The following is a 21,860-nucleotide window of genomic DNA, read 5'->3' as shown; positions in this document are numbered from 1 at the left end:
CCTCCCATGTAGCAGCGCTCTCCTGGGCCTGGTCCTCCCATGTAGCAGCGCTCTCCTGCTCTTCTGGAGGCGCCCCTGGGTTTGGGCGCGGCCAGGAGGACCTGTAGTACTGGAGCCTCACTCTGCGTGATGGCGGCCCCCGAGCTGCAGGTCCTGGTGGCGTTGTGGGGTCTGCCTAGCGTCTCCCTCCGGGGTCTGTCTCCCGGCTCTGCTCTTTTCTTTGGACAGGGTCGTCTCACGTGTGATGGCGGCCCCTGCTGGTCGGTCTTCGCTTCTCCATCCGTCCCCGAGTCCAGGGGGGTGCGATCGCTCTGCTGGCGGGCTCGCTCCCTCTGCATGGCCCTCGTCTCTCCTGCCGGGGGTTCTGCAGCCTGGGGTTTTCCGAGCTGCAGGTCCTGGTGGCGTTGTGGGGTCTGCCTAGCGTCTCCCTCCGGGGTCTGTCTCCCGGCTCTGCTCTTTTCTTTCAGCTCTGTGGACTGCTGGCTATCCGACTGGATGACGGCGGCAGTGAGGGCGTTGCTCAGGAGGGTGTTCTCCCGCTGCAACTGGGCAACCTGGCCCTCCAGCTTCACGGCTCTGCTCTTTTCTTTATCCGTCCCTGAGTCCAGGGGGGTGCGATCGCTCTGCTGGCGGGCACGCTCCCTCTGCATGGCCCTCGTCTCTCCTGCCAGTGGTTCTGCAGCCTGTTTTTTTTTTCCGAGCTGCAGGTCCTGGTGGCGTTGTGGGGTCTGCCTAGCGTCTCCCTCCGGGGTCTGTCTCCCGACTCTGCTCTTTTCTTTCAGCTCTGTGGACTGCTGGCTCTCCGACTGGATGACGGCGGCAGTGAGGGCGTTGCTCAGGAGGGTGTTCTCCCGCTGCAACTGGGCAACCTGGCCCTCCAGCTTCACGGCTCTGCTCTTTTCTTTATCCGTCCCTGAGTCCAGGGGGGTGCGATCGCTCTGCTGGCGGGCACGCTCCCTCTGCATGGCCCTCGTCTCTCCTGCCGGGGGTTCTGCAGCCTGTTTTTTTTTTCCGAGCTGCAGGTCCTGGTGGCGTTGTGGGGTCTGCCTAGCGTCTCCCTCCGGGGTCCGTCGGGGCTCCCCCCGTCTCAGCATGGTGACCTCCCGTAGCAGGTTCTCAGCCCGACCCTCGGCCAGGCTCAGCTTCTCCTGGGACACGCTCAGGTCCTGAGCCAAGGCACGGAGGGTCTGCTCATTCCTCTGGGCTGCGACGGCCACCATCCGGTTCTCCTCCCTGAGGGAGGTGACCTCCTTCTGGTAGCCCTCCGTGCTGGCCTGCAGACTCCCATACCTCTCTGAGGCCACCTCCCGCTGGGTGGACATCTGAGTGTGGAGGTTGGACAGCTGCTTCTGCAGTTGTTGCACGGTTGTTGTTGTTGTTGCAGTTCTCTTGCCAGGCAGTTGCCTCACCATCCGCTCCACCTGCTCCAGGGTTGTGAGGGTGTCCCGTATCTCCTGGTCCCAATGGTCCCTCTCAGCCTCCATAGCCTGCAGCTTGTGGGCGTGCTCTGCCACCTGTCCCTCTGCACGGGAGAGTTTGAGCTGTAGGTCGGCGGTCTGCTGCTCCAGGGCCCTCAGCTGCCACTGCCACTGACTACGCTGGGCCTCCCGCTTCAGCTGGATCAGCCTCACCCGGGCCTCATGCAGCTCCTCCTTAAGCTTGAGGTATTGAGTGTTCTCCGACTGGATGACGGCGGCAGCGAGGGCGTTGCTCAGGAGGGTGTTCTCCCGCTGCAACTGGGCGACCTGCAACTGGGCACAGATCAGCCTTAGTTATAACATGTAATGTTATATATATATATATATATATATATATATATATATATATATATAACATTACATGTTATAACTAAGGCTGATCTGTGCATGATAGTGCTGCATCTCAATATCGCATCTCCCCCCGTTGATGGTATACGACACTACAGTCAGTCCGAATGGTCCAAAAGTCAAGTGCTTCGTAACACAGACGGGGTGAATTTTATGAATGAAAGTGAAAGTTCTGTCACAAAACGTCGTTACGTATCCTCACACATTTTTAAGTGGGTATACGGAAATCCTTGGCCTTTCCAAGTGGGACGCGCATAATTCCTATGGTGGATTGATCCCGTGAATGCAGGAGAGGCTGGTGGAGGCAGTGGGCATGGCGTGGGTGAGCCCGTCCTCCGATGTCTCCCTCCACCGGCCTCCCCTGCGTGGATGTTGGATGGAGCTGCTGCTGCCCCGAGACCCTGGTCTGGGCTCAGGTGTGTGGGTGTCGCCCACTTGTGGTTAAAGTTGGGATCTAATTTAGCCTTTAAGCCTTTTGAGTGAAAAGAAAGGAACGTATGTTTCTGATGTCAAAGAGAGAACGTTTTATTGTGGCTTATGAGAACGGCAGCTCTATGGGTGAAAAAAGACACATGACAGGGCCACGCAGTCTGTGTAATTAATGTAGTTGTTGATTTGATAAATTAATTGTATTTAAATATGGAGTTATCCATATAATCAATAAATCAATACATCAAACTTGATAATCACTGTTGACGATGTAGCCATAACTGACTGGACCAGTGAACCATTTTTAGTTCTAATGATGCTACTGGTGTCACAATGGAGGGATGCATTGTGACATTACGGGCCTAGATGCTTGGGTTCCGTTAAGACAGTTCTGTCTGTTTAGTTCAGAGAAAACAGCAACATGGTGAGATGGTTATCTTTTTCTGAGTAACATCTGATCTGGAATTTTTATATTTAATTTGTTTGAGGTAGAGGTTATATTGGAAGAAGCATGGTAATTATCTAAAATGTGTCCTCCATTGTCTTTCTAAACGATGAATCCACTTGATCTTACGTACAGTATAGGGCTGTCACTCATACACACAAACATAAACGCTGTGTTGTTCACTGTGCCATTTCCATCATCTCAGGAGAGTCCAAAGAGATCTGAGAGAAAGAATAGCAGAAGAAATGAAGAAGAAAATAAGAAGAAAGCAGACAAGGCAGCCACCAAGGTCAGTGATAACTCTCCTGTGTCTTCATATTCCACATTCAACCTTTATTTAGCTAGACCAAGCATACTGTGTGACTCAAAGTTAACTAAGATAAGACCCATATCAATCCCAGCCAATAGCCTTTTTCCTATACCGGCATTTTACTGTCAGTATACACTGAACCGTACATATTGTCCTGCTAGTTATGTTACCAATAACGTGTCTGTGTCAATGGGGCAGAAGTGACGTAATGGTTGTATCATGTTTTTGTTTGATTTAATTTGCATTAAATTCCACATAGTCCTGTGCCCCCCTCCCCAACACTCCCCTCCTACTTTGTGTGTAAAAAATACCTGCCCTCCAAAAAGCAAATCAACAATCGTCAATGGTGCTCAGGGCCCAGTTGTTCAATACTTTTAATCTGGATCATGCTGTCCTGGATAGCAAAAAAGAATCAGGATCATTCTGATCCAGATTAAAGGTTTAAAGGTGAACAACTGTGCCCAGATGACAAATGTAGACAATTTTACCATTGTCTCTGTGTGAACGGTGCTTTACTGTCCCATGGTCTCTACTTGCAAACAGGATAAAGTAGAGCTCTTGACCAAGATGCCAGAAAGCATCAGAATCGCGATGGAACACCTGGCTGATCATAGGAAGCGGATCAGCAATATGAAGGCAGAGTTTCATCGCATAGCCAGGAGGACCATCCAGATCCCTACAGAGGAGGTAATAGATGAATATTTATTGTATCTAGCTACTGTGTGTGTGTGTGTGTGTGTGTGTGTGTGTGTGTGTGTGTGTGTGTGTGTGTGTGTGTGTGTGTGTGTGTGTGTGTGCGCGTGTGTGTGTGTGTGTGTGTGTGTGTGTGTGTGTGTGTGTGTGTGTGTGTGCAATGTTAGAGTCTATATGTTGTCATACTTTCAACATTCAATCTCAAGTTTTTTTTTATTTCAAACGTTTGATGAAGGTCTAGGGAATCTTTATTTCATTAGCTCATATTTGACTCATTTCATTCATATTTGATTAATATTTGACTCATTGATTCATTCAGTGTATCACAGTTTGCATCTGCTTCTTTTAGTTTTCGGTTGGTGACAAGAGCTACCACAACACCATGAGTAACGACAAGACTGCGTCACCAGCCCCACAAGACAAGGCTCTGGCTAAGAAGCCATCCTCCCTTAAATTGGTAAAGTAACTTTCAAACACTCCCCAATACTCCCTTCCTACTTTACCTGTTGTGTGTAAACAATGCCTTTACCTGTAAAATGCTGGCAAATCAACACCTGTGTAAATAGTGATCAGATGACAAATTGACAAATGCAATTAAAGATTTTGTGGCATTTCACCTTTTTCTCTGTGTGAACGGGGCTTTATTGTGCTATGGGCTCTTGTTCCAAACAGGGTAAACTGGAGCCCTTGAGCAAGATGGCTGACAGCATCCTGCTGGCTAAACTTACTGATCAGAAGAAGCTCGATGTCTTAGCCAGGAGGACCATCAAAACCCCAACAGAGGAGGTAACAGAGGAATATCAACTGTCTCTAGCTGCTACACTACAGTATCTATTACAAGTTGATAAGAACTCATAAAGTGTGTGTGTGTGTGTGTTTGTGTGTATGTGTGTGTGTGTGAAAAGGAGAAGAAGGAGGAGGTCCGGGTTCCCCGAGCTGTTCCCTGTAGCCGTGGTGATGGGGGCAAGACCGCGTCACCAGTCCCAAGAGACAAGGCTCTGGCTGAGAAGCCATCCTCCTGTAAATTGGAAAATAAAGAAATGGTAAAATGTCATAGAAATTAATAATCTCTTCTTTAAGACAAGAGAATTTGAAACCATTACTTATGTGCAGGGTTCCCGCGCTGGTCTATGATAATGTAGATACCCTCTCTTTCCTGTCACCCAATAGGATTGCGCCGTGATGTCTGGATCATCTGTTGCTGGGGGGCTTCAGAATGTCTATTCTGTGTCCTTCTTTGGTGACCATCTCAAGAACATCCATTCTGTGTCCATAACTGAGGATGTCCCGGATGTGTGTTCTACTTCCTCTGTTGCTGGGGGGCTTCAGAACGTCTATTCTGTGTCGATTGGAGAGGAGATTGAGGATGCGTGTTCTCCCTCTTCGATTGTTGGAGGGCTTCAGAACGTCCATTCTCTGTCCATTGCAGAAGAGATTGATGACACGCGTTCTGCTTCTTCCATCACGGAAGACATTGATGGAGCATGTTCTGCCTCCATAGCTGAGGATATTGAGGATGTGACCGCTGCCTCCTCCATAGCTGAGGATATTGAGGATGTGAGCGCTGCCTCCTCCATAGCTGAGGATATTGAGGATGTGACCGCTGCCTCCTCCATTGCTGAGGAGTTTGAGGATGTGAGCTCTGCCTCCTCCATTGCTGAGGAGATTGAGGACGTGAGCTCTGCCTCCTCAATAGCTGAGGAGATTCAAGACGCACCCTCAGAGGATAAGGGATATTCCTCTACATCCTCCATCTCAGAGGAGATCAAGAGGTCTGCAGCGTCCGCCATTTCGGAAGTCAGTGAGGACCGGCGCTCTGCATTGCACAGTGGAAAGATCTCCCACAAAAAACTGGTGAGATTTTGGCTAGTCCTCTGGATTTATAGTGATTCTGTCAAGATGCAACCTTAAAGGGATAGTTGAGTTACATCAAAGCATTCACAATTTTGAAACTTAAAGATTAGTGGCCCCATGCAAATATAAGATACCTCTTTCTCAGGACAAGAGACAGAAGTATGACTCTTCCATGTGTGAAGATGCTGCTCTTGCAGAGGTGACAAACTAATGTAGATGCCTCTTCCACAGGACTGTGATAAGAAGAAGGAGGACAAGTCTGCTTCCTCAATCATTGAGGACATCGAGGAGCAGCCCTCTGTTGCTGCCGAGGTTGAGGACGAGCCATCTAAGTCCTATAATTACAGCAGCGACACAGTGAGCTACTCTGCTGGTGACAAGTCCTCTAAGCCATCCTTCAGCAAAGTGGTAAGGTTTCATCTTACAAGTGTTCATTTTAGACTGACCTCTGTTTCATTTAGTTGTGGGTAAAGATTCTCTCAGAGAAGATGGGGTTGTTATCAGATTAGATTACACACTTTATTTTCTGTCAAATCATGCATTTGTATACATCTCATTTGTAAGTGAGATACCTGTTTTGTGTGATGTTTCTACTCCAGGATTCTGCTAAGGGGCAAAAACTGAATTCTGAGGAGATGGAAGAGCAGGCCTCTGTAGCTGAGGACATACAGGACGAGCCCTCTGTATGCCGCAGCACGGACTTCTACTCTGAGCCAAGCCAGAGAGCCGAGGACAAGTCATCCCTCAAAAAACTGGTGAGATTTCACCCAATCTGGCAGGAATACATGTCCCATACTAGATTAGACTAGACTATCGAAGATACTTTAAACAGTTCATATTGTTTGTATTGTATTTATTGTTTATGTTGTTTGTATTCTTCTTATTGTAAATCACTGAGACAATTGTGTTTTGAAAAGCACAATACATGTGATTGATTGTTTCTGCCCAAGGATTCTGATAAGGAGCAGGGAGAAGAGGCGTCCATTGTTGAGGACATCGAGGAACAGGCCTCTATAGCCGAGGACATAGAGGACCAGCCCTCTGCCCAATACACTATGGACAGCTACCCTGAGCCAAGCCAGAGAGCTGAGGACAAGTCCTTCCTAAAAAAAACGGTGAGATATTATCCACTCTAGTTAATACAGTGCATGTTCTAAGAGAGGACCCCGTATTAGATCAGATTTTAAAAATATTTAAAAATAATCTGAAGCTGCTTTAGTTGAAAACACTGGCTACATACTAATGCCCAGGACTCTGATAAGGAGCAGGAAGACGATTCTGAGGCGTCCATTGTTGAGGACATCGAGGAGCAGGCCTCTGTAGCTGAGGACATAGAGGATGAGGCCTCTGCCCACTACACCACTGACATGGACAGCTACTCAGAGCCCTGCCAGTCGTCCCTAAAAGAAATGGTGAGATTTTATCTATATTAGTAGGAGAGGTCCCATATTTGATTAGATTAGTATATAGAAAATATAAGCTGCTTCAATTGAAGACCCTACATTCAGGCTAATGTTAGACACCTCTGTTTCATGTGATGTGTCTGCCCCAGGATTCTGCTAAGGCGAGGAACACAGGGGAACAAGCGTCCATCGCCGAAGACTTCCAGGAGGAGGCTTCTGCTTCCCACGTTTCCTCCCACCATGGTGCAGGTGATCGGGCTGCCCTCTCGGCCCAAAGCCAGCAAGTCAAGGAGGCACCAGCTGTGGGAGGTGACAAGTCCTCTAACAGTGGACAGGCCTCTCTGAAACAGTTGGTCAGAGTCAATCATGCTGCCTCGAAGAGTGGAACGCCGGCCCTGGTGAGTTACTCTAACTATCTCACTTCAGAAGTGGTTTTAAATCATGTCATAACACGAGTTTGGTGTGCTATTATTATGTGCTATGAACACTGCAATTACAGGATTATGTCCAGGACTCAGAGGTCGCTGGCCTGAGAAAGGCTCTGGAGGAGGTGCGGGCAGCCTGTGCTGCTCTCCAAGCATCGCTGGACCAGGAGCAGTCCAACTACCTGGAGCTCCAAATGACGGCCAGCCACCAGGCCTCAGAGCTGAGGGACGGTCGGAACACCACTGCCAAGCTTCAGGGTGAGCTTCTTGCCGCCCTCGCTCTGCAGATGAGAGCGCTGGAGGAGCGTGATCAGCTCGCCCTGGACAGGCAGGCCCAGGTCCAGGAGCTTCAGGAGGCGAACGCCCGGCTACAAGAGGGCCTCCAGGGGGAGAGGGCGGAGAACGAAGCCCTCAACTCTAGAATGCAGGCCCTGCAGGAGGACAACGCAGCCAAGGTTGGAGAGATCCAGGAGCTTGTGTCCTCCCTGGAGGCAGAGAGAGGTCAGGGTGCCGCGCTGCAGGAACAGCAAGAGAGGGCGTCCGCGTTAGACAAGGCCCTGAGCTCTGAGATGGAGGCCCTGCGAGAGGAAAACGCTGCCAAAGATGCTCTCCTCTCCACTGCAAACCAGAGAGCTGACCAGAGGGCCTCAGATCTGAAGGTAGAGAGGAGGAGAAGCAAACAGCTCCAGACCGACCTGATCGTTGAGATCCAGGAGCTTGTGTCCTCCCTGGAGGCAGAGAGAGGTCAGGGTGCCGCGCAGCAGGACCAGCTAGAGAAGGCGTCCGCGTTAGACAAGGCCCTGAGCTCTGAGATGGAGGCCCTGCGAGAGGAAAACGCTGCCAAAGATGCTCTCCTCTCCACTGCAAACCAGAGAGCTGACCAGAGGGCCTCAGATCTGAAGGTAGAGAGGAGGAGAAGCAAACAGCTCCAGACCGACCTGACCGTTGAGATCCAGGAGCTTGTGTCCTCCCTGGAGGCAGAGAGAGGTCAGGGTTCCGCGCTGCAGGACCAGCAAGAGAGGGCGTCCGCGTTAGACAAGGCCCTGAGCTCTGAGATGGAGGCCCTGCGAGAGTAAAACACTGCCAAAGATGCTCTCCTCTCCACTGCAAACCAGAGAGCTGACCAGAGGGCCTCAGATCTGAAGGTACAGAGGAGGAGAAGCAAACAGCTCCAGACCGACCTGATCGTTGAGATAAAGGAGCTTGTGTCCTCCCTGGAGGCAGAGAGAGGTCAGGGTTCCGCGCTGCAGGACCAGCAAGAGAGGGCGTCCGCGTTAGACAAGGCCCTGAGCTCTGAGATGGAGGCCCTGCGAGAGGAAAACACTGCCAAAGATGCTCTCCTCTCCACTGCAAACCAGAGAGCTGACCAGAGGGCCTCAGATCTGGAGGTAGAGAGGAGGAGAAGCAAACAGCTCCAGACCGACCTGACCGTTGCCCTCCAACAGTGGCAGAGTGTGCTGTTGGACCGTGACCATCTGGCCAAAGAAAGCCACCCCAGACTTCTAGAGCTCCTTAAGCTGAGCTCAGAAAACAATGCCCTGAAGGAGCAGAGTGCGGAGTCGGCTGCTCTTCTCTCCTCGCTTCAGAATGACTTCCACGCTGCCCTCTCTGGGAAGAACATGGCTCTACAGGAACGCGACAAACTGACTGTGGAGCTAAGAGTGGTCAGAGAGGTCTGCTCTGAGCTGGAGGAGGCTGTGGCCACAGAGATGGCAGAGGCTGAGAAAGTCTGTGACCAGCTCAAGGACCGGGACCAGCAGGCGTATGAGAAGACCATGGCCCTGGAGAGGAGCCTCATCTCCCAGCGTGAGGTCCGTTCATCCCTGGAGGCAGAGCAGAGACGCTCTGAGGGACTGGCTGTGGAGATATGGCAGCTAAAGGCACAGCTGACTGGGAGCCTGCAGTCAGCCACCTCAGCCTAGCGGGTAAGATGCTGTCAATGACTGGGATGCATTAGGCCACATTATATCTCTCATTGAGAGACAATCTGTTTTACATTGCCTATATCTCACAAATGGTGTGTGTGTGTGCGTGCGTGCGTTCATTTCTTAATTCACTCTTAATTCATTATTTCAGGTCCTGGGGTTGGGGCTCTCGCCTCTCGGGGGTGGTGTTTATTTATTTTTTATTTATTGGAAGGATCCCCATTACCTATACCCATAGGCATGAGCTACTTTTAGTGGGGTCCACATTTAAAACATAACGTGAAATAACATTTAACATATAACACATACTTAAATTACAAATATCAAACATTAAAATATATCATACATCATACAATTTTAAATTTGGCATAATATAAAACACTTATATATCTAGTTGGGGTCCACATACTTTTTTTTTTTTTACAAATAACATTTAACACACACCTACACACCCACCTCCAAGAGGAACAGGAACTCCAGAGCGACATGGACATTATCCTCTTGGCCACCAGAGGGCACTAGAGGACCCAGTGTGACCGACTATATTACCGTGGCTGCCACTCCGTTCATCTACATTCATGAATTCAATAAATACTTCAATTGAATTCAATCTGCTTGAATAGTGCTTTATTTGATCTCATATTTTGCCCTTATTTAAGCGGGTCAGTTGACTGAGAAGACAGCAACAACCAGGGGGAAAGCTGCATAGGTATAGGGCCAGTTTCACAGACAAGGCTTAAGCCTAATCCTAGATTGAAAAGCATCTTCAATGGAAATGTTACATTGAAAGTGTTTTTAGGCCTTGTCTGTGAAACCTGCTCCTAGTGTCCTCAGGTAAGATTTCACTATCTAGGATCAGAACTTCTAGAAGAGTAGAAGATACCCTTCTAGAAGTCAAACCCCAGACACAGAAATGTGATGGAAATGTCCTTCTGTATCTAACACACAGCACACCCAGATGTAATGGATTGTGTAAAAAGTGATGGAACACAGGCCTAAAGCCTCTGGCCCAAGCATAAATTACTTTTACTTATTACTTTTTTTTGTGATGATGAATAGATGATTCACTGACTTGGACAATTGTTGTAAGTTGTTTGGATATAGGCGTCTGCTAAATGCCAAAAATGTAAACAGAAAATAAGAGACACACGAAACTCATCCACAGAGCACTGTTTAATCAAAGGCTTTTCTTTACAAAAGATGGCAGTACTCTGCAACAATGTATATTGGATTTCTGGACTTCATAAAATATCTTACACTGAATTGTAATCAAAACATTGGCAAAATGAATTCTAACATCCATCATATGTATTTGTGTGACTGAATCCACTCACATGGACAGTCTTAGAAACATAATGGTAGCCTATTTATAACGGTATCATGTCACAGACAATTCTGGGATTCATCAGGAACGTTTTTTTTTTTTACCTGAACTTTCTCATAGTGACCCATATTGGTCTGTGTGACAGCGGTGACTCATGAGTCAGAATAACAACCAGTTACATCCAGTATCAACCCGACCAGTGGACAATGCTGGACAGAGTTGTAAAACAACTGGGCAATGACCTTCACGATTCTTTTGAGACAAGAGCATATCCAAAGTTAAATAAAAGCCATCCATCCATCGTTATTCATCAGTACACAACAACAAAATAAAACATATTGATAGCAGAGCAGTATAAAAAAATGCAATGTCCATGTTCCATAGTTCTGGTCTGTCAGGGCAGAGCCCGGGCGGTGTCTTCGCCCATACAGCTCTCTGGAAGAACAGGAACCGGGCGAGGTGGATCCTACGGCCCCGCATTCATCATCTACTTCCTGTAAAGAGACAACAAGAAGTAAATCAACAACATGAAAGACACAGGAACACAGTTGGTACATTTACAGTTTAACCATTTAGCAGACACCTTTATCCAAAGCAGCGTACAATTAGAGATTACAGGGACATACTCCCTGGAGTAATTTAGAGCCAAACTCAAGGACACCCTAGTGGTGGTGTTCTCAGGTGGGATTTGAAATCATAACCTTCTGATCACCAGTTGGTGACATGCAAGGTTGCTACCCTATCAAAGGATATCAGTGGAGGCTGGTGGAGGTAGAAATTGGGACATTGAAATGCATAGAACGGACCTACCCTACCAAAACCCCTCAGTGGAGACAGAAATCAGAGAAGAGGCTCATTGTAATGCATGGAACGGAATGAGGAATAGTATCACATGTTTAATACCAATCCGCATTCCGTTTATTACAAGGACCTCCACCCTCTTCTACAGAAGGCACTGTGTGTAGAAACCCTGGTTCACCGCATATCAATAAGCTCATTGGGAGTAGCAGTGTGTTTATCGTTTCATGTGAGGCTGCTTCAAAGATTGTAGTGAAAGGGAAACGTCTGTGTAACAATCTGTGTAACAATCTGTGTAACAATCACTCAGAATCTTCTAGGATTCAGTCACTCACCTCGGAATCCACGGCCGCCACCCCGGCTTCCTCCCCGGAATCCTCCTCCTCCTCGCCCACCCCTGAACCCACCATCACCACCACCGCCACGACCAAATCCACCACCCCTACCGCCCCGGAAACCACCTGGAGATGAACAAATATTTTTTTTAAAAACCTGTTAAAAGTTCTCAGTTGTTGTTCTGCTCCTGACTCTCAATGTTTTGTTTCGCTGAACTGTGGTGTACTTATACATTGTAAGAAAACATATAAATAATTAGAGAATGTTATAGAAAACTGTTTCAAAGACTTCCAACACGCAACAAGAAATACAACACTTAGAAACTTACCCCCACGTCCGCCGCCTCCTCTTCCTCCACCTCTCCCCCCTCGGCCTCCCCTCGGGGGGCCCTTCTCGCCCGGCGGTCTGGGCAGGAACCTCTGGAGAGGCAGCAGCTTCATCGGGTCGATGTAGAACTATGGGACAGAGTAAGACGTTAGTTGGACAGCTTTAGAAATGTTATATTCAAATGTTAAGACAGGGTTCGATTGATAGTGGGTGGGAAGTCGCAGTGGGCCACACAAGCTTACCTTCTGTGGTTTCTTGAACGAAGACGCCTTCATATTGTCAGAGAGTTTGACAGAGAAATACTATTGGGCTTTGGGTTAAGGAGCAAATCAGTCACAACACCATCGAAACAATTTCCCGAAGGCAACATCACCTTGTGGTAAGGTAAAAATAAAGTTGCTATTACACACACAAAAAATCATCAAATGAGAGGAATTGAAAGGATACAAATTCGCGCAGTTGGCCGAAGATTTCATCCACCTTCCCGATCTGCTCTTTGTTTTCCAGGTACACTGGAGCGTTGAAGTAGGGCACCTTGTTCTCTTCCGTCGTACACTTACACACAATGTCGTCCTCACAGGGGTGAACAAACTCCCCCAGGCCTGCAGTGGGGACGGGTCAGTCAGTCAGTCAGGACAGAGCAAAAACCACGGCGCAACAACATGTGTGTTTTGTACATGTTGGCCTGTGTGTGTGTATCAGGGGACATATGTTTTGTACATGTAGGCCTGTGTGTGTGTGTATCAGGGGACATATGTTGTGTATACATACATGAAGGCCTGTGTGTGTATATCAGGGGACATATGTTTTGTATACATACATGTAGGCCTGTGTGTGTATATCAGGGGACATATGTTTTGTATATATACATGTAGGCCTGTGTGTGTGTCAGGGGAGGCTCATTGTAATGCATGGAATGAGAAACAATTCCTTATTTCATTCATTTCAGTGAGCCTGTCCCCCTCCATGGGTGTGTGCGTGGTTTTAAAGAGTACACACACCAAGGACGTGTCGTCCATATAAGCATAGTAAGCAGTGCTTACCCAACGAAAAAATAAAAAAGGACAGTGAAAATATTAAAATAAAAGTGCATGTAACTGTTTGTTTGTTTTCATTAAAAGAGTCGTATTTTAGGTCCCAGGGCAGCAGGAGTCATTCATTTTGGCGCCACCTGCAGGAGTAAGCACTCGCTATTCTGCTTGCTTGCATTGCGTTGCATTATAAGCACTTCTCTCTCTGCTTTCCCTCGCGTACATTCAAATGCGTGAAAATGTCTTTTTATTTTTTCCGATGCCTCAGCCCTCTGTTTAATGTAGCCAGGGTAAGCATGCTTACCAGCCAATCAGTAGTTCGTTCATTCCGATAAGAGCTACTGATTGGCTCATATCACTTTCAAGTTCACTTAACATTTCACCTTACTTTCTCTCGCCCGGCAGAATAGCTTATGCCGCCCCGCGGTGGTGTAGCGGTCTACGCACTGGCCGCTAGTGCATGCTGCCCACCGGGGCCGGGGTTCGTATCCCGGCTCGCCAGATCCAGATATGGCCGAGGCACACGGGAAGCGGCATATTGGCCGGCCGCTTCCGAGGGGGGGTATAGGAGTATTTCTGGACTAGGATCCGTCGCGCAACACCGCCCCCTGGGTGCCGGAATAACGGTACTGGGCTCGAGGAGCCAGTCAGCCTAGTCTGCCTGGCGCCCTCCTCTGGGACTGCCGGCCACGGGGTCGTGCGGCGGATCCCATGCAATAGGCAGGGGATAATTGGATGCTAAGTTGGGTTAAATTGGCTACCAAATTGGGTGAAAAAGGGATAAAATCTGAAAAACAAAAAAATTTAAAAAAAGAATAGCTTATGCCAGCTAGCTCAAACGATCTAAATAATAATAATCAATAAGGATAACTTGCTTGATTTTGTGAATATGGACATTACTGTCAGCGACCTAAAGGGATTTCGTAGACTGGACTGGACTGGAAAAACACAACTACTGGCTAAAGGCCGCCCGAAACCACCGCTCACCGATCTTCACACCAAGAAAGGGAGAGTCGCTAGGGGTTACAGCAAGCCTGGTATGAGCGGTTTATATGATTTATATGATTCGCGAGGCTGGTGGCGATTTGTGCTTGTTTATATGGTTTGAGTACTGCTGTGCTGCTGGTTATGGCTCCTTATTTAAGACTTCCTCTGCTTTTACCTTTGAATGTAGGCCTGTGCCGTTGTGTTTGGAGAGAGAGCTGCTTAATCAATCGCTGAGATAGGCCTAATGTTGCTGTCCGTGCCAGTGGTTCTGGACCAAAAGTGTTTGAGAGAGATAGAGAGGGAGGGTTTGTGATGTGATGTGATTGTTTTTGGTACTCTGATCACAAAGTGACCCTACAGTTTATTAGCGGGTTCTATGGCATCAAAATTGCATTTCCTTGAAACTGCGTTCACTGATAGCGTGTATGTGTAATTATGTGTATTTCTATATCTTATGCTTACCCAATCTAAAAGCTCACGGCACGTGCCTGAAGTGGGTATACGGCGTAGTCCTGCGTATCACGTAGACTACACCACTGCTGAAGACCGAAAAAGGGCTCTGTACTCCGCATCACCAAACCCGGAGTCATGTATTGAGTACTGTAGTTGTGCTTTCTGATAGACCAACATGTCACTGGCAAGAACATCTTTCTTTGCAGGGTTGGAATGTCACATTCAACTTTACGTATATATTGGTCTTCTTGGGCCATGAGTAAACCATCTAAGTAACAGCTTTGAACAAAAACATTTCAATGTATTAACAGTGTCTACCCTCCAGTTCTGGATACTTCAATCTCTCAATGATGTGTATTCAACTGAAAATAATTAGGACTAAGAGAAGGTATGCACTATGTACCGGTCAGAAGCCTATGGGACTTCTTGCTTGTCAGTTGACCTGCTGCAACAGTTACAGAGTTGCATGGTTACATGCATGTCCCCCTCAACCTTAGTGGAACTTCATGTGTTAATGAAGGTTGATATTAAAAGTAATATTTAAAATGCATAAAATGCATTTAGTACACATAAATATGCTAGTGACATGTTATTAATAATTCATTATAATATTATAATTCATTATAATATACATTCTTACTATTTGACAGTTGCTTTGAATATGACTAAATTAATTAAGAGGGGTCAATTTAACATTCAAGTATACTTAATATGCTTAAAACCCACATTGTTTACAATTTTAGTAGTATATTAAATACAACTTTAGTACAATTTAAGATGGGTCATGTTAATACTAATTAATAGTCTTTTTGATATTTAAACTCAAGTGTACTATAAATACAATAGTTAAGTTTACTTTAAGTGTATATAATAATATATATATATATATATATATATATATATATATATATATATAATTTGGATGTGTTTCAAATGAGCCTACAAATGATGCCTGTTTTTCCTTTACAAATAATAACTGAGTGTGTTGAGCTCACCTGCAGCATCATGGACCAGCAGAGCCACAGCCTCTAGTCCCCACAAACCCATATCTCTCCTTGTCCAGGTCCAACCAACCAGGCAGGATATCTGACACTGTCATGGTCCCTGACTGGGGTGTAGCTTTATACAGTCAAACGGTTGAAAGTAGTTCTGCTACATCAGCAGAGATTAAGATCATCTTCCCTCCCTTTTTCACTTCCTGTACTTTTTTGATTTGTATTTAGTTTGTTTTCTTGATTTCAACTCAAATGCAATGGCTACAGCAAACACGCAGTGTATAGGGAGAGGTACAGTATGTGTAAAGTAACAAAAGACAACATTGTTTGTTTTGAGCCTGGTGTCTGTCTGTAATATTGGGGCATATGATATGTAAGTGAAGGTATTACTCAATTTCAAATTGCCACATAAACACTCAAAAACATGACACATACAAGGGTTAATGCTTTCACAGTTTATTAAATGTTTGGTAGCGCATAGTCATGGTCAAGAAGCAATAAGTAGCTCACAACCAATACCAATAGAATCAACAAGACAATCCAGCTCAGACTTTGTTCAATGCTGAAATGATGAACACAAAAGTCACATAGATATATCTTATATCAGGGTTTTGGCTTGACTTTAAGATGAGAGATGCTCAAGAAAGGATAGCAAAACTTGATAGATAAACCAATGGAATACAAGAAGCTTGTATCATGCAGGCATAGCTTAAAGGCAGCCTAGGCATTAGATGAGCCTTCGGTGTCAGATTGAATAATCTCTTGGATGAAGTCCATATAGCGAATCACGCGGGTGTAGATTCCAGGGTAGCCCTCTCGGGCACAACCATTCCCGAAACTTACGATTCCTGCCTGGACAAATCTCCCAGCAGAGAAGCACACCATCGGCCCCCCTGAGTCCCCCTGTGAAGTACACAAACCACACACACACACACACACACAAATGCATGCATCATACTTGAGAGTTGACATGATACTGTATCCCAGACAGAAAACAGATTTGTTTATATTTGTTAAAATATATATGTTATATGTGTGTGTGTGTGTGTGTGTGTGTGTGTGTGTGTGTGTGTGTGTGTGTGTGTGTGTGTGTGTGTGTGTGTGTGTGTGATGTTGTTGATCAATCCAGATGATTTCAATCCAAATGCATATCTCAGTTTTGTCAGAAAAATACAATTCCATGTTATTTTGCAAGAATTATCCAGTAAAATACACACACAGAGGCTCAGAAGACGTCATTGTTACACTGGGTTGGGAGTTTCATTAACTTCCACTATACCATTGCACTCAAAAGTCATTTTCAAGTATACAGTATATCAGTCTACCATAAGTATTGTATGGTCCCAAAGAATCATTATGTGCATAGCCTTATCGATATTATAATGACAGGCTATTGACACAATAGCTGATGCTTTTAACCAGAGCAACCTACATTGCAGTGAATACATACAAAATGTTCAGTTCATATGGTCCCAGCAGGAGTCGAACCCACAACCTAAGCGTCGTTAGCACCATGCTCTATCAACTGAGCCACAGAGGACCACTATTAATTGAGATAATAATAATATCCATTATTATCTATTTTTTCCAGAGAGGAGCTATAAACTTGTTATGTGGCTTGTATGCAAAAAAGTTATTACATTTTGGGACCATATCAACGGAGGATTGATATATACTTTTTGGAATAACATATTCTTATTTAATTATTTAAATTGTCCTGCGGCCAACCATGCACATTTCATAGGCCAAATACTCCCAGTGTTAAAAAATAGCTGAATACTCAGTCTCTTTGTTCAAGATTTAAACAGTCAACTGTATACATGTAGGTGATTTGTCCAGGAAATCTGGTCACCCTAGGCTTAACACTACAACAGCTGTTTCTATTTTACCTACTAGTAGAGCCGCCTTAGCAGTCAAATAGACCCCCTTTTTAGAATGTAAATCTGCTATTTACACAGAGATCACTAGAGGGAGCTTCTTTTTTTTGCCTGCCTCCTACACAGAAAAACTGCAAAACAGCTTTATACTATCTTATCCTGAAGTGATTTTGAAAATGTAAGGATACTGGGTGGTAGAACGCACATATCTAGGAAAAGTCATGAAAGGAGGGTCCTGAAATTTGATCGAGTGCAAAGATAGAATTTTGTTTTTTACTCCGTCACCGTGACCCCTCACGGCTCTTCTAGTGTTGGGTTAGGGTTTATGATTCAGGGACTTCAAATACTTGGTTACAATCGGGAGAGGTGAAGTGAAGACATACCTGGCAAGAGTCCTTCCCTCCTTCCATGTAGCCTGCACAAATCATACCAGCAGTGATTTCGGGATAAGCTTTTTTACAAAACCTACGAAGAATGATGGACAGCTGCACCTCCTGGAGGGTCATATTTCCCTCCAAGTTCACTATAGAGAGAGATAGATACAGAGAGAAGGAGAGGATGGGGGGGTGTAGAGAGAGATAGATACAGAGAGAAGGAGAGGATGGGGGGTGTGGAGAGAGATAGATACAGAGAGAAGGAGAGGATGGGGGGGTGTAGAGAGAGATAGATACAGAGAGAAGGAGAGGATGGGGGGTGTGGAGAGAGATAGATACAGAGAGAAGGAGAGGATGGGGGGTGTAGAGAGAGATAGATACAGAGAGAAGGAGAGGATGGGGGGGTGTAGAGAGAGATAGATACAGAGAGAAGGAGAGGATGGGGGGGTGTAGAGAGAGTTGCATACAGAGTCGAGTGAGGGGGAAGAAAGAGGTTGAGAGAAAGAGAGAGAAAGAGACATGAAGTAACAACATCTAAAGACAGAGGAATATAGTCAGAATGAGAAACAAGACAGTCAATCGAGACATGTAACGTATGGGTTGGGCTCAATTTGATATCAACTGAATCAATTCTGGAACACCTCATGTGGAACGTCAAATGCCTCATGAACTTCATTGAACTGTCTTAGTCCACGGGTACAACAATACAAACTTATTTTACTCCATAGTCTGTAAACAATGTAATTGTAAAGAAACACTGTGTAGCTTTAAAACATTATTCAATTAAATCATAATCATTTTTGATAACGTTTTTTTTTTAAAGTTTAAATCTTAGGGGATGGGGACTGACCATTTTACATCATTTCTTTTTATAGTTCAATTGTTTTTTGCTATTTCATTTTACTTCCTGAATTTAAACTCAATTGACCCCAGGCCTGATGGTTCACTATGTGTCTGGTTTGTCTGTGTACTATGTACTGTAGTGTGTGTACCGTGTGTGTTTGTGGGTTTGAATCTGTGCTGTCTAGGGCACTGGCACTTACCAGGTGTGTCTGAAATATGTGTGCTATTATCAAGGCCAGATCTTTCAGTGCACATAGTGGCACTTGACTTATTGTCATTATCATGGTCTAATTGCAGCACAGCGGTACTTTCACCTGGTACCACAGAGACACATGTCAGATATGCTGCATCTGGACTTAAGGTCTCCGGTTGCCACTGACCTAAAATAGAGAACCTAGACGTGTGTTTATTGGGGTGTGCTCAGTTTACCATCCTCCCCGATGTTTCCCCAGCCAGTGACCCAGCACTCTGACTCAGGGCTGAAAGTGTCCCCCTCTTCTGGCAGGGGAACAAGGGATATCAAGGGTGACAAGGGGACACTCTCTATCAGCTGCACCAGGGCAATGTCGTTCAGGAGGTCCGTGTAGTTCGGGTGAAGGACGAACTGAGATATGGCGCGATAGAACTCAGACGGTCCTCGGAGGTCATGGGTGCCCAGGCGCACAAAGGAGAAGTGAGCTAGAGGTGGTCTAAGACACACACACACACACACGCACACACAAACGTACACACACACACACGTACACATGCACGCACACATACACATTGTCAGACTTACACACAATGCAATATCTAACATACTGTATCGAAACATACACACTCATACAGACTCACCCCTCAACGCAGTGTGCAGCGGTCAGCACCCACTTCTCAGTGACGAGGGAACCCCCACATGACCAGAAGTCAACGCCGTTGGTGAGGCTAAGGTGGGCCATCCACGGCCAGCGGCCCTCTGGAGCGTCCTCTCCCCCCACGATGTAGCTGCGAGCTCGGGGCTGGATCAACCCTGGGGAAGTGGAAGATGAACAGTACTTGGTGTATTGACTATAGATCAATACTCACATAAAAAAAATGTCATCCTCTTCCCCTAGATTTGTTGTTAATGTTTTGTCATATTATGCAAACATTTTTATTTTCATTTGTTATGTTACATACTTTTTTGTGAACCCTAATAATAATAATAATAATAATAATAATAATAACTTTGCTTTAGTCATTTGGGGTAATTAAATTAAAGGATGGGCATTACCCTTCACGTCTGCATATTGTGTCTATAAAATGACCAAAAAAGGCTGGCTTTTAAAAAAAATATTGTAACCACGATTGTAGGATGTTGCTGCTTAACCACAGTTGGCTGCGATAAGCAAATACTAATAAACGGAAATGTAGGTGAAATTATATCTATGAAAGTACTTTTAAACAGGTTTTCTTTACAAATAATAACTGAGTGTGTTGAGCTCACCTGCAGCATCATGGACCAGCAGAGCCACAGCCACTAGTCCCCACAAACCCATATCTCTCCTTGTCCAGGTCCAACCAACCAGGCAGGATATCTGACACTGTCATGGTCCCTGACTGGGGTGTAGCTTTATACTTGTCCAGATCACATCAACACACACTAGTGTCCATCTCTTATCATCTCTATACCATCTCTTGTATATACCTACTATCTACTGTACATATAATTTCATAACTGTACATATCCTATTTTGTATACATGTTCATGTCTTTGCACTATATCAAATTTTGCACTTCTGGTTGGATGCTAAACTGCATTTCGTTGTCTGGTACTCTACTGCTACTGCAATGACAATAAAGTTGAATCTAATGTAATATGTAATATATTAAATTGACCCCTCTTAATTCATACTTACATACTTACTTTCAATACACTGACAGTAGAATATTATCTTAGTCACTTATTTCTATACTGGGATCTCTTTATGGAACCATCTGCCTCTGCATATTCAGCAAAGCCAAAACAAAGCCATCTTTAAAACAAAAGTCATATTTATGGGGAGAACTAATGGCTCACCCTTAAGAAAGGGAGGGTGATTCCGATTTGTTTTGTTTCATTTTATGTTTCCATGTTGTGTGTTTTAATGTGTGTTTATTTATGCTGTGTTCTTATGTTGTCTCTATGCTGTTTTTATGCCGTTTTATGCTGTGTGATTTGTTTTATCTCATTTTATGTTTTTATGCTGTTTTATGCTGTGTGATGTTTTGTTTTATTTCATTTTATGTTTCCATCGAGGACCACTTGGAAATAAGTGTTTTAAATAATGCTTTCAAGTGCTATTCTCTGGACATTACTTAGTGTCATGATGCGTAAATAATCCTATGTAAATTCCTAATAAAAATCAAATCAAAAATCAATCAAATATTCAGAGCTACTGTAAAATAGTATGACATATATTAGAAGTTTGTTAATATGATTGTTGTTACAGTATGAATTACTGTTCTCTGTAAAAAAAACTAAAACAACAAATGTATGTTAACTATTTGTTAGAGGTTAAACAAATTTTTTTTAAAGTATGGGGTTTCAAATCCTTGAAATACCTGTATACAATGTTGAAGTATACTGTAGTGCACATATACGGACATGACATTCAAGCATACTTTTTGTATACTTAAGTACAATTTAAATTCTAGTATCCATTGTACATAGTGAAAGTATACTAAAATACAAATTCAATTACATGACAATCAAGTCTCTTTTGCTAGTATACTAAAGAACAATTTAAATGATTATATAGTATAGTATACTTTGAGTAAGGACACATATTGTAAGTACAAAGTCAGTACGAAGTACTTAAAGTCAGTGTACTTCAAGTAAAGAACCATATGAATATATTTTATACTTTGTATACTTTTACTTTTTTCACTTGGGCAAACACTTGTATACACACATTCATAGGTATTATACACACATTCACATGATATTATACACACATGGATCATGGATCAAGGACTTCCTGTCTGACTTCCTGTCTGACCGCCCCCAGAGGGTGCGGGTGGGCTCCCACACCTCCACAGCCCTCAGACTCAGCACTGGGTCCCCCCAGGGCTGCGTGCTAAGCCCCATCCTCTACAACCTCTACACCTACGACTTCCCCCCCGTCCACCCCAGCAACTCCATCATAAAGTTTGCAGACGACACCACCGTGGTGGGCTGCATCTCGGGGGGGGGACGAGGCGGCGTACA

The 21,860-nt window shown here is 45.1% G+C and overlaps 1 protein-coding gene across 1 annotated transcript; it reads right to left on the bottom strand.

The window, feature by feature from the left end:
• Window positions 1–10,470: 10,470 nt before the first annotated feature.
• On the bottom strand, window positions 10,471–15,613 carry LOC308153776 (H/ACA ribonucleoprotein complex subunit 1-like; the record flags this gene model as incomplete). The annotated part of the gene is made up of 6 exons (XM_080526968.1): window positions 10,471–11,128; window positions 11,768–11,893; window positions 12,097–12,223; window positions 12,338–12,397; window positions 12,543–12,697; window positions 15,562–15,613. The coding sequence occupies 6 exons, from the start codon at window positions 15,611–15,613 to the stop codon at window positions 11,118–11,120; spliced, it is 531 nt and encodes a 176-aa protein (XP_080383094.1). The 3' UTR covers window positions 10,471–11,117.
• Window positions 15,614–21,860: the final 6,247 nt, after the last annotated feature.

Source organism: Nansenia antarctica, assembly GCF_963989245.1.
Source record: "Nansenia antarctica genome assembly, chromosome: 3".
NCBI lineage: Eukaryota > Metazoa > Chordata > Actinopteri > Argentiniformes > Microstomatidae > Nansenia > Nansenia antarctica.
The sequence above is the reverse complement of the archived record's forward strand: the minus strand, read 5'-3'. Positions and strand labels throughout refer to the sequence as shown.